The following is a 12911-nucleotide window of genomic DNA, read 5'->3' as shown; positions in this document are numbered from 1 at the left end:
GCACGCGTGCACCTGTGTCCGTGCCCCCTGCCACCGCGGGCTGTGTCCCCACACCATGGCTTTGCACCCCAAGCACCCCCCTTTATACACCCATGCCCAGGGGCGGCATGGCTGCGCCAAGGGATGCTCTTACCCCAGGCAAAGTTGGGATGCCCCAGCCCTGCCACCCCCGCACTGTGCTGGGCCAAGGGGCGAGCAGGGCTGGGGCAAGTGGCTTTATTGGCGTGACAGCCCAAGAGGAGCCCCGAGAGCAGCGCTAGGGCTGGGCAGGGAGGGGGAGGCTGTGTGCCAGCGCTCGGCAGTGCCCATGGCCAGGGCCATGCCGTGACCCAACGGTCAGGCAGGGCTGCAGGGTCCAGCTGGTGGCAGGGGTGTGCCCTGACCCTAGAAGAACCTCTTCTTCTTGGGGGAGTCAGCAAAGGAGACGGAGCTGCGTGGAGCGAGCAGCTGCAGCGGGATGTCCATGCTGGGCAGGATGCTGCTGCCTTCATCCTCCACCTTCTGCTCCACCAGCACCTCGTCCTTCTCCAGCCACTCTGCCTCTGGCACGGGGCCTTCGGCCGTCCCTGCCTTCTCCTCCGGCTTGGGCCCAAAGGCCCAGTCTGCAGGGGCAGAGACGGAGCTGTCAGCAGCACCAGCCCTGCCACAGCACAGTCTCAGGCGGGGGGACGCCCCTGGCCCCACCCCAAAGCCCGACCCCGCTGGGGGTAGCACTCACCGGCGAAGTCGTGCACCAGGTCCTTGATGAGGTGCCCCACGATGGCATATGCCACCACCAGCACCAGCGTTGCTGCCATCGTCAGGTACAGGACGTGGCGGGGCAAGTGGATGCTGTCCAGGGCAGGGGGTTTGTAATCCACGTACAGCACCCCGTCCTCCTCAGGGGGGGACTGCAGCAAGTGCCGTGGCCCCCGTGCCCCCTCGGTGCCAGGGAGGGGAAAACCCCCCGCCAGGGCCATGGCCAGCTATCCCTGCACCCCACCTCAAGCCACTGAAGCCTTTTCCTGCAGGAGACTGCAGGAGGGAATGTGGCATCAAGGCTCCTCGGTGCTGGCAGCTCACAGGGACAGTGGTGTCCCCATGGCCGGTGGCAGTGCCACTCACCCGCCGACAGAGCTGTGTTGCTGAGAAGGAGCTTAGCACCTGCTAATCCAGGCACAGCCTGGCTGCCTCAGCATGGGAGGTGACCAGTGGGCTCCAATGTGGGTCACGGTCCCCAAATCCTGCCCTTCTGGGAGCACCACTGGTACCCCTGTCCCCTGGGAGTGGGGAGTCACCTGCAGCTGGAGTACTCCCAAAGACAGGAATGGGGAGGGATGCCCGAGGTCTTTCCTCCCTCCCCTGGGCTGGGTTAAATCCCTCAGCAGGCCCCGGATCCCTGGAGCAGATGGCTGAGATCCCAGAGGACACAGCACCCTTGGAGCCGGAGGCGATGGGCAGAGGGGAGGGGGATGCAGCCTCAGCCACGGGGCTCCCACGGGGCCCCCTCTGCTGTACAGGGGAGCAGCCCATGGCAAGAGGCTGCCACGTGTCACCCCAGCACCCAGTATCACCTCCCCAGGGCACAGCAGCCTGCAGAGGGGTGCTGAGTCCACACTTCCCCCAAAAGCAATTCCCCCCCACACCAAGAGGGTGGAGGTTTTAGCCCAGACCAGCAGCAGCTTTGAAGAAATCCCAAACACTTCCCAACACACCCTGAAGATGCTGGTGGAATTCAGTGCCAAGTCAAGGCTCAAGGCTGAGCCCTGCTCCAGTCCAGCACCTCCCAGCTCTGCTGCACCAGGTCACCCCTGCCCAGACCCCAGCCTCAGAAATGCTTTTTGTTCCAATTTTGTCTTAAAAGGTGTTAGGGGAGCAGAGACAAATGTTGGCACAGAACAATTGGGAAACAATCCTGCAAGGTCTGAGTGAGTCACCTGTGGAAAAGCTGGAGAGCAAAGGTGGGGGCACAGGGATCCAGCCTGGTGATAAGTGGGGACAAACAGCCTGGCAAACTCCAGGGTGCTGGAGCCCAGTGCCAAGAAGGGAACAGTGGAAATGATAACGTGGCCTGGGGGAAGTCACCCATCTCACTGTGCTGGGGATTGATATGACACAGGGACAGCCCAGAGCCCAAAGTTCCAGCTGGGTCCTGCCCATCATCCAGGGGCTATGGAGAGTGAGGGAAAGAGGACAAGCAATCCATAACAGCTGCTGGCTCCAAACAGTGTGAAAGCATCAGATGTTTGTCCCCAGTGCTGGGGAAGTGCAGTCTGGAGCCCCTCACCCTCCCCATCACATACAGGTGGCCCTACCCCCCACAGCACTCAGGTACTTGTCACTGACTCCTAGTGTGTACAGGTGACCAAAACTGGTCACATCTTCACTAAGAGCCCTTTTCATGGGGTTCTGAAATGGGTAGGACTGGGCCATAGCCACTGCTGCCCCTTGGCTGTGGCCCTGAGCACCAGAGCCTAGGGATGCTGACCTGGCTTCAGGGACTAAGAGGATTGAGCCCGGGAGTGACTCACAGGGAGCCCTTGGACAAAGGGAAAAGGTATTCCCAGCAGGATGCCAGGCCCTGCAGGGCAGTGGGACCTACCAGGGCACCTCAGACAGATCATCCTCCTCCCCAGGCCTGGGGTTTCACCTCATGCCATCAGAGACCCCCCTCCCTGCTCCTCCCCAATGTAGCTGATCGATTTTAAAGGTCCTTTCCAATCTCAATGGTTCTATAACTTAATTTTGGCAGCTCCGAGGCTCCTGCCCATTGCTTGACCCCATGACACTGGGTGCACTCCACACCTGGGCACAGGTAAATCACAGCTCGACTCACTCCAGCTTCCTGGGCCAATGCTTTATTCCATGCCAAACCCCAAACCCCAGCGCCCAGGCTGGGCTGACTGAGGTATTTGGGTGCCAGCAGCAGCCTCAGCCCTCCTGGCCCTGGTTAAACACGGGGGAAAGCCCAGGCAGGCTCTGCCTCACCCTGTCCACCCTAATGGCAGCGCCCTTCCCTGCAGAAAAAAACCCAGCCGTATCTTCCCAACTTTGCCATGCTGGGGCAGAGGCTGCCACAGGCTCAGCTCCAGCTTGTCCCAACAGGAGAAGCCAAACCCACTGCGCGGGCGAGGAGGGCCCCGGCTCAGCAACATCACTGAGAGCAATTTCGAAGCATCCTAACACCACAGCCCACAAGAGCGGGTGCCCAAAGCCCATCCTAGCCCCCAGCAAAGCTCAGCTGGGGAGAATTGAGCTGCCAACACCGCAGCACCAACCCAGGGCAGGCCCAAGCCCTGCAGAGCCTCAGCAGGCTCTGACGTGCCAAGCAGAGCCCACCTGGTCCAAGCCCCAAGCCATGCTGCGGGCAGGCAGCGCTGATCCTGGCAGAGAAAAGCAGCAGATCCAGGAAACAGTGGCTGGCGAGGAGGAGTGGGGAGGCAAGTAGCAGCTCAGCCCGGATTTGGAGGGAAAAGGTGGTTGTAATTGTGCCAGAGAGCAAACCCAGTCCCTCCTCCAGCTCTGCGTGGCAAGGCACAGATCCGCCTTTGGCAGCGGAGGGGCTGGGAGGCAGCACACCCACCTGAGTGCCCCCAGTGCAGCTCAGGAGGAGGCGTGCAGCTTGCAGAGCCCGTCAGCGTACTGGAACTGGGCGCCGTTCTCGTAGTCGTACATGTCCAGGGCCACCTGGCAGCTCTCGCGCACCACGCGCTCCTCGTCGCCGGCGAAGGCGCGCAGGGCCCGCAGGCAGGAGGGCCGGGCGATGGCGCCCAGCGCCTCGGCGCACTCGTGCCGCACCATGGGGCTCTCGGCGCGGCTGCGCAGCGCCGCCGTCAGCTGCGGCACGCTCGCCTCGTCCTGCAGCTGCCCCAGCACGTAGCCGATCTCGTGGCGGAACAGCGCGCTGCCGCAGCGCAGCCCTGCGGGGGTGGGACAGCGAGCTGGGATGCCCCAAAATTCACCAGGATGCCCCAAAACACACCGGGACGCCTGGATGGAGCCCCCGCCTGAAAGCTGGCGATGCCAAGGGTCACCGCCCCAGCCCCACGTGCAGGAAGGGGCGTCCCACCCTGCTCCCCGATCCCACCCAATCTCTGATCGCAGCCACGTCCCAGTGCCCACCCCCCAGCAGAGCTGCTGCCCCCCGCCGCCCCGGTTCTGCCCCACCAAATAATGTTCCAGGGGATGGCAGGGACTCCATGGTCAGGGACTCCAGCCCTCTGAGATCAAGCAGCTGGAGCAGGAGCTGACAGATCCCATCTTATGGACCTCAACAGTCCCAGATGGCTGGAGAGCTTGACCCATTTCCTTCACGCTGGGGATGGTCCAAACAGTTCCTGGGCTGTGATCTGCCCCTTTCCCAATCAGGGACATTCCCCTCTCCAGAACTATTCCCAAACACCAGCAGCCCCTGACCTTCCAGGCCAGGAGAGCATGACCCCAAAAACCCCAGGCCAGGTCTGACAATGGGTCAGACCAGCTGGTCCTAGACCACCATCACAGCCAGTGCCCTCCCTCCCTCAGGGAAGGGGGTCTGGAGGGTGGCAAGGGGACTCTGGAACACCAGAGACCACCCAGCACTCTGTAATGTAGCAGGGAACAGCAGCCCTAGATACAAACATTGGAGAGCAGCTCTGGCAGTCCTGGATTTGGGAAGGGCTTGTCCCAGATTAGCCTGGATAGACCCGCAGCAAGGAAAGGCCCTCACCTTCTGCCAGTGCCAGCACTGCAGCCTGGCCCCCCACATTCCGTAGAGCAAACATGGCCCGGTAGCGCTCAAACAGTTCCTGGGACTCATCCAGGAGGATCTCCCGGAGCTTGGCAACATCCGTCTCCTCAGCGGGGGGAGCAGGATCTACAGAGAGGTACAGGCTGCTGCCTGGCTTCTCCTTGTTGTTCTGCAGCCACTCCAGCCTCCTCACGGCCAGCTGACACGTCTCTGCCACCTGTGGGGACAGGGACACAGCCCGGGCTGCAGGACAGCACTGGACAGCGCCAGGAGAAGCCCAGTGGCAGCAGGATGGCACTGGGATGTCCCCACCCACCTGGCCAGCGTGGGACCTGCCTCCGAGGCCAGCAGAGCTGCACCCAGAGGAAATGACCCCTCAGGAACCTCACCTCGACCACAGGATCCTGGGAATAGCGTTTCAGGATATCCAGCACGTCAGGGTTCCCAATAGCACCCAGGGCTTCACCTGAAGGATGTACCAGGATGTAATGAAGGTGGCTGTGTGAGAAGAACCCTGCTGTGTCCTCTGGCAATGCCTTGCCCTGCTCTAAAGCACAAGTTCAACTGACCCATCCCAAATGGGGCAAATGCGAGCACAGGCCAGACTGACCAATTCCAAACAGGACAAACACGATGGGAGAAGCCTGACCAGCAGGATCAGCGGAGCCTGGCCAACCTGTCCTGTCAGGTGTGGCCAGGGAAGGTGGTGAGATGTTAGGTGACTCAGGGTTTGACATCCAAGCCGGATCAGGCCCCCACGAGCTGCTCTGTACAGTGGGGTGAGCACCTCAAGCCCCACTTGCCAGCCAGCCCCTGCCCTGCCCCCAGAGCCGCAGGAGCTGCTGCCGTACCTGCCTCGTGCCTGACCATGGGCTCCTGGGCCGTGTCCTCCAGCACGCGGATGAGCACCGGGATGGCCGCCTCGTCCTGCATCTGGCCCAGGCAGAAGGCCAGCTCGTGCTTCAGCAGCGCCGAGCCGTCCCCAAAGGCGCGGCTGATCCACTCCACGGCCGCGCGGCCGCCCAGGTTGCGCAGGGTGAAGAGGGCCCGGAACCGGGCGGGCAGGGGCTGCGCCGCATCCAGCAGCGTGCGGCCGATGGCCTCCACCTCCTGCTCCGTCACCATGGCGCGGGCGAGCTCGGGGGCTTCTCGGTCACACTCCTGCGTCCGGGAAAGGCAGTCAAGGCGCGGCCTCAGCCGCCAGCGGGTCCCGTGGCCGGGGGCAGGGCGGGCGGGAAGGGCCGCGGCCCGGCTTGTGCCAAAGAACCGGACCCCGGGGCCGGGGCTGACCCCACAGCGCGCGTCCTCGCACGCTCGGTTTCACCGGATACCCGAGGTGGACACAGACCGCCCGCCGCGACCGCGACGGACGGAGCCGCCGGGCCGGCGGCAGCGGGGCCCGAGAGGAGCCGCCGGGCCGGGACATCCCGGGGGACTCGGGGAGGGCCGGGGCACCCCGGGGGGCTCGGGGAGCGCCGGGGCACCCCGGGGGGCTCGGGGAGGGCCGGGGGATCCTGGGGAGCTCGGGGAGCGCCGGGGCACCCCGGGGAGCTCGGGGGTCCCGGGGAGTCCCGAGGGCTCGGGGAGCGCCCGGCGCCGCCGGTTCCGCACTCACCGCGCGCCGCCATCTTGCTGCTCCGCCACGTGACCGCGCGGCGACCGCGCCTGCGCAACTCGCACGGGCGGGGCCAGCCACGAGGGGGCGCTGCCGCCCTGCGCCTGAGGCGCTGCGGCCGCCAGGGGGCGCTGCGAGCGCGGCCGGACCCTCAGGGACCGCAGAACCGGGAATGAACACGGGGACCGGGAATGAACACGGGGACCGGGAATGAACACCGGGACCGGGAATGAACACCGGGACCGGGAATGAAAAGGGAATGAACACGGGGACCGGGAATGGACACGGGGACCGGGAATGAACACCGGGACCGGGAATGAAAAGGGAATGAACACGGGGACCGGGAATGAACACGGGGACCGGGAATGAACAGGGAATGAACACGGGGACCGGGAATGGACACAGGACCGGGAATGAACACCGGGACCGGGAATGAAAAGGGAATGAACACGGGGACCGGGAATGGACACAGGACCGGGAATGAACACGGGGACCGGGAATGGACACAGGACCGGGAATGAACACGGGGACCGGGAATAAACACGGGGACTGGGAATGAACACGGGGACTGAACACGGGGACCGGGAATGAACACGGGGACCGGGAATGAACACCAGGACCGGGAATGAACACGGAGACCGGGAATAAACACGGGGACCGGGAATGAACAGGGAATGAACACGGGGACGGGGAATGAACACGGGGACCAGGAATGGGCCACAGGGACCGGGAATGGGCCACAGGGACTGGGAATGGGCCAGAGGGATCGGGAATGGGCCACAGGGACTGGGAATGACCACATGGACCGGGAATGGACCACAGGGGCTTGGGAATGAACACAGGGACTCAGGAATGGGCCATAGGGACTCAAGAATTTGTCACAGACCCTCTGGAGAGGCGTTGGGGCTGCCAGGCTGGGCAAACCCACCCTGAGAGGGGCTGGGGTGCTCCAAGGAGGGCAACATTTCTCAGGAGAGGGTGCAAGGCTGGGCAAGGCCCACCCTGAGAGGAACCTGGGAATGTTCCAGGCTGGGAGAAATCCCACTGGAGAGATTTTGGGCAGTGCCAGGCTAGGCAAACCCAACCCTGAGAGGGACCCAGGGTGAGAGACTGGACAAAATCCATCAGGAAATGGATCAGGGGTGCCAGGTTGGGCAAAATCAAACTGCAGAAGAACCAGGGGTGCCAGGCTGGGCAAACATCTCCCGAGAGGGGCTCAGGGTGTTCCAGGCTGGGTAAACCTCTCTGGAGAGGGGCTGGGCAGTGCTAGACTGGACAAACCCTCAGGGCAGCATATCCCTGAGTTTGTAGATGCAGTTTCATTCCAGGCTGGTGTGCATTTGCAAGTCACTGCTCTGCCTCTTCCTTCCCTCTTCTTTCCATGTGTGTTTACACAGCAAGTTTCAAACCTCCAAAGGAGTTTTGCCTTATTTCAAGGCTCTTGCTGATTTTGGTCTAATGGAGAGGCCTTGAGACAGAGGAGAGATCCCAGCAGCTGCCCCCTCCCAGCCCTAATCCCCACTGTACTCCTGCAGCACACAACACACACCAAACAGTTTAGATCCTGGGGGAGAGAATGGGCACAAAATACATTCCACTGCCTGAAACCTGCACAGCATACCCAGCACGAGCGTGACACGGCCACCCCTCCCCGCCCTGGGCCCGCCTGGTACAGCTGGTAGCTCTGGGCCAGTCTGCCAGAGTCCACGGTGAGTGTGCAAGCAGAGATGTGCAGGGCAGCTGCTCCCGGGCCATCAGCCCTCCCCGCAGCTCTCGAAGTACTGGCACATGAGCTCCCGCACTTGCTCAGCCCGGTCGTCCTCCATGGCGGCCGGCGCGGGTTGGCAGGGCTTGGGCAGTTCAGTGGGCTCGGTGCCCTCCAGCCACTCCTCGTTGAAGGGGTTGTCGTGGGCCTCGCAGACGTTGTGCAGGATGCAGCAGGCAAGGACGAGGGTGGGCAGCAGCTCCAGGCTGCAATCGTCACACTTGAGGAGGATCTGCCAGCGCGCCTTGAGGCGCAGGAAGGCGTTCTCGATCACGCTGTGGGCCCGCTTCAGGCGGTAGTTGAACTGCAGCTGGCGCTGGGTGAGGTTCTCGTCCTCCTGGTAGGGCTTGAGGATCCAGTCTTGCAGGGGGTACGTGGCATCGCCCAGCAGCACGTACTTCTGCGCCTTCCCCATGAAATGCTTGGGAGGGTTGGGGCACAGCCGGCCCTCCTTGGCCAGCACCCACAGGCTGGAGCTCTCCAGGACAGCGCTGTTCTCCATGCTGCCTGGAAAGGCAGTGGAGACGTCCCAGAACTGCCCCAGCCCATCCACGGTGGCCTGTGTGAGGATGGAGTGCCAGCCCTGGCCGTTGCAGTAGTCGGCGGTGAGGCGCAGGGGCGGGTGGATGGGGATGTGCAGGCTGTCCAGCGCCCCGATGCAGTGCGGGAAGCCCCAGCGTGTGCAGAAGATGCGCACCATGTTTTCCAGCTCCTTCTCGTCAGGCAGCCGGAGGTAAAGCGGCTTCAACAGCAAGACGACCGCATAGCTCACCTCCCGGACACAGCTCTGCACTGTGGAGGGCCCCACGCCAAAGAGAGGACTCAGAGTCTGGTACTCCACGTTGGTGGCCAAGTGCCACAGGGCCACAGCCACCCTCTTCTCCAGTGGCAGGGTGGGGTGGAAGTGGGCGCTGTGCGGAGCCAGCCCAGGCCGCAGCTGGTTGCAGATATAGAAGAAAGTCTCCTTGGACATACGAAACTTCTCCAGCCAGTCCTGGGGCCCAAACTCCTTCAGGACCACCTGCTCCCACCAGTCCGTACTCCTGAGGCTGGGCCAGGCACGGGGGTAGAAGCAGCAGCTGGTTCTCCTCCGGTGAGCAATGAGGAGCTGCAGTGCAGGGGAGAGACAACAGCAATGTGAGACAACGCTTCCCTGCACTTCACTGGGACCCCCTGCTGAAGACCACCCAGCTCAAGAGACTTGCTCAAGGTAGGAGGATGGCCAGCCCTGGGTGGCCAGTGGTCCTGACTGGTCTAACACCAATCAAATCTTCCTGTTCCTGGGAAAGCTCACTGCAAACCCATCAGTCAGTAGATGTGACTCTAGACAAGATGCTCAGTTGTTGCAGACAGAGTTTTCTGGAAAAGCCCTTGTTTGGGGTGGCCATTCCCTCTGGGGGTTTGTATTTTAGTGAGCATTACTGGATTTCCAGCTGCTGAGAGAACAGTGGGCCAAGTCCTGATTTGGAAGGGGGAGAGAGCATTCCTCAAAGGTGGGAATCATGATTTGGAAGGGGAAGCTTCTGGCCTCTCCACAGGAATTGTTTTTCTATGATTAAATTCCACAATGCAACTTTAAACTAAAGAGGCTTTAGTCACCTTCTTCAGCCACTGCCCAGGCCAGCAGGTTCCTCGTGTTCCCTTTCCTCGTGTTCCCCCCCGGCTTGTCCTTGCCAGGGATCCTTTGTATCCCCCAATGCATTCCCCACCTTTGAAGTCACCCCCTCCTTCGCATTCCCATGTCTGCTGCATCCACCATCTTTTGTGTCCAGGATCATATCCCGTGTCCATCAAGTCCTGTCCTTTGTGTCCCTGTCTTTGTGTCCCACAGAAACCCCACATTCCCCATCCTTTGTGATCTCTGTGTCCATGTGTCCTTCCAGTCCCACATCCCGTGTTTTGGGACATGTCCCCCACCCTTTATGTCCCTCTTGTGACTTCCCGGTGCTCCCCATCCTTCCCACCGCTATCCTTTATATCCTGCCCCGCCCCCCCGACAATTTTTTTGTGTTCCTGTGACCTGTGTGCCCCGTGCCCCAAATCCCCCATGCCCATGTGTTCCGTGTCTTACGTCCCCCGTCCTGTGTCCCCGTGATCGGTGCCGCATCCCCCATCCTCCGTGTCGCCGTGACCTCCGCTCGTCTCCCGTATCCCCCACCCCTTGTGTCCCCGTTACTCCAGCGCATCCCCCGCGACCCCCCCATCCTTTGTGTCCCCGCCATCCCCACGTATCCCCTGCATCCCCGCACCCTCCGTCCCCCGTGCCCGCGTCCCCGTGTGCGGCTGTCCCCACGTCCCGTCCAGTCCCGCCGGCGGCCCCGCCCGGTCACCGTCATGAGCCGCTTCTGCCGCTGGCTGTAGTAGTGCCGGAGCCAGGCGCGCCGCTGCGGCCCGTCCCAGCCGCCGCCGCCGCTCCTGCCGCCGCCGCCGCTCCCGTTCCCGGTGCCGTTCCCGGCCATGGCCCCGGCGCGCCGCCGCCGCCGCCGCCGCGCCAGCGCGCACAGGAGCACCAGCAGCCGCTCCCGCATTTTCAAATCGGGAGCCGGGGCCGCCCTGGAAGTGATCGGCGGCGGGGTCACGGCGGCACCGGGGGCGGGACGGGGTGGCGCCGCTCCGCTCCTCGCGGCACGGCTCTGCACGGTGGCGTACGGATATCCCCATTGCTGCCTGCATCTCACCGTACAGACATCTCCATCCACACCTCACCGCACCGTCCTGCCCATCCCCATCCCCACAGCACCACCATCCCCACAGCACCACCATCCCCATCCCCACAGCACCACCATCCCCATCCCCACGGCACCACCATGCCCATCCCCACGGCACCACCATGCCCATCCCCACAACACCACCATCCCCACAGCACCATCATCCCCATCCCCACAGCACCACCATCCCCATGCCCACAGCACCACCATCCCCATCCCCACAGCACCACCATCCCCACAGCACCACCATCCCCATCCCCACAGCACCACCATCCCCACAGTACCACCATCCCCATCCCCACAGCACCACCATCCCCACAGCACAATCGTCCCCATGCCCACAGCACCACCATCCCCACAGCACCACCATCCCCATCCCCACAGCACCACCATCCCCACAGCACAATCGTCCCCATGCCCACAGCACCACCATCCCCACAGCACCATCGTCCCCATGCCCACAGCACCACCATACCCATCCCCACAGCACCCCTATCCCCACAGCACCACCATCCCCATAGCACCATCATCCCCACAGCACCATCATCCCCATCCCCACAGCACCACCATCCTCATCCCCATGGCACCATCATCCCCATGCCCAGTCACCACCATCCCCATCCCAACCCTTCCCCTCCTGCCTCCAGGCTGGGCTGGGCTGGTCACCGGGTTCAGCTGCAGCAAGGACTGGCACTACAGAAACAAGGAAAACCGCAACAACAAAATCCTAAATCTGCCTTGGATTTGCAGGAAGGCGAAAAAGTCTGGAAAAGACTGAACAAAGCTCACGGGGTTCAGCATGGGCAAGGACTGGCAGCAGAGTGACTAAAGGACCAACCACAGACAGGCAGTGCCAGTGCCCTGACAGTGCCTGGTGAAAGGAATAAGATGAATGTGTCTTTACAAAGAGACTGTGTGAATCTCTTTGTAGAGAGGGCCATGGATTTGTAGATAAGGAAGTAACTGGAGAAATCATCAGTTTCAGAAAGTGTTACTAATTCACAAGGACTGCTGCTCAGCCAAGGTCATGCTAAATTCCTGAACTTGGAGAAGAACAAAGACAATAGAACTATGAATATTATATGTTAAACAAAGGAGGGATGCATATTAGAGGGGGACATACAGTAGGCAATACAGGAAGTTAGAAGGTTCTACACGTCAGCCAGTGGAGAAATGGAGAGGGTGATGGGGCCATGAAAATTAGGATAAAAAGGAGGCTGAATCCCCCAACAATTTGAGAGGCCCCATGGGAAATGCCCCACGGCCTCTCCCTTTGTTCATGAATAAAGTTACAGGACTCCTCTGTCTCCTTTTTGGACATAAACCTGTGGTATCTTGAATTTTTCTGTATGGCCGGGAGTAACGCCAGGGCATGGATGGTACCCCAAAAGTGGTGCCTACTCTCCCAAAGTCTGTTTGGTTTTTGGACGTGCCATGGCAGAGCAGATCCCATAGATCTCCTGAGACAATGGAGAACATGGGGATGCCTGCAGGGAAATTGCTGGGTTCCTCGACCCCGGGATCTATTAGAGGGAATCAGCTTGAGTTCTGGAGGCAATTTGGGCACCATAAGATCAAAAGGATCCAAAGGATCCATCACCCATAAGGGAGTTGGAGAGTGTCCCAAGGAGGGACATGGAGCTGGGGAAGGTCTGAGGAGCGGCTGAGGGCACTTGGCTCGTTCAGCTGGAGCACAGGAGATGAGGGGAGGCTCCTCGGGGCTGCAGCTCCTCCCGAGGGGAGGCAGAGGGGCAGGGGCTGAGCTCTGCTCTGGGACAGCTCCTGGAGCCCAGCGAGGGCTGGAGCTGTGCCAGGCCTTGGCATGGAGCTCAGGGAAAGGTTCTTCCCCCCGAGGGTGCTGGCACTGCCCAGGCTCCCCAGGGAATGGTCCCGGCCCCGAGGCTGCCAGAGCTGCAGGAGCGTTTGGACAGTGCTCTCAGGGCTGCTCAGGGTGGGGCTGTTGGGGGGTCTGGCAGGGACAGGGCTGGGCTGATGATCCCTGGGGGTCCCTTCCAGCTCAGGATATTCCAGGAGTTCATTAATGAATCTGTTCCTTCTCAAGACTGAAGTTATCAGCTGTTTCTTGTTGAAAATAACATACAAGGGAGCCTTAAA

The 12911-nt window shown here is 61.7% G+C and overlaps 3 protein-coding genes across 3 annotated transcripts; all 3 read right to left on the bottom strand.

Annotated features, from left to right (window-relative positions):
* Window positions 1-384: 384 nt before the first annotated feature.
* SMIM44 (small integral membrane protein 44) lies at window positions 385-959 on the bottom strand. Its single transcript, XM_077788723.1, has 2 exons — window positions 719-959; window positions 385-602 (listed from the first exon to the last, which is right to left on the bottom strand). Exons 1-2 carry the CDS (start codon window positions 957-959, stop codon window positions 385-387), a joined length of 459 nt encoding a protein of 152 aa, XP_077644849.1.
* Window positions 960-2821: 1862 nt separating this feature from the next.
* On the bottom strand, window positions 2822-6347 carry DOHH (deoxyhypusine hydroxylase). The gene is made up of 5 exons (XM_021528234.2): window positions 6324-6347; window positions 5560-5869; window positions 5098-5174; window positions 4688-4925; window positions 2822-3899 (listed from the first exon to the last, which is right to left on the bottom strand). The coding sequence occupies exons 2-5, from the start codon at window positions 5831-5833 to the stop codon at window positions 3583-3585; spliced, it is 906 nt and encodes a 301-aa protein (XP_021383909.2). The 5' UTR covers window positions 5834-5869; window positions 6324-6347; the 3' UTR covers window positions 2822-3582.
* A 1538-nt stretch (window positions 6348-7885) lies between these two features.
* On the bottom strand, window positions 7886-10616 carry LOC110469500 (uncharacterized). Its single transcript, XM_021528278.2, has 2 exons — window positions 10419-10616; window positions 7886-9196 (listed from the first exon to the last, which is right to left on the bottom strand). The coding sequence occupies exons 1-2, from the start codon at window positions 10614-10616 to the stop codon at window positions 8078-8080; spliced, it is 1317 nt and encodes a 438-aa protein (XP_021383953.1). The 3' UTR covers window positions 7886-8077.
* Between the last annotated feature and the right edge of the window lie 2295 nt (window positions 10617-12911).

This window comes from Lonchura striata, chromosome 28 (genome assembly GCF_046129695.1).
Source record: "Lonchura striata isolate bLonStr1 chromosome 28, bLonStr1.mat, whole genome shotgun sequence".
NCBI classification, from domain to species: domain Eukaryota; kingdom Metazoa; phylum Chordata; class Aves; order Passeriformes; family Estrildidae; genus Lonchura; species Lonchura striata.
This window is presented reverse-complemented; position numbering and strand designations above follow the sequence as displayed.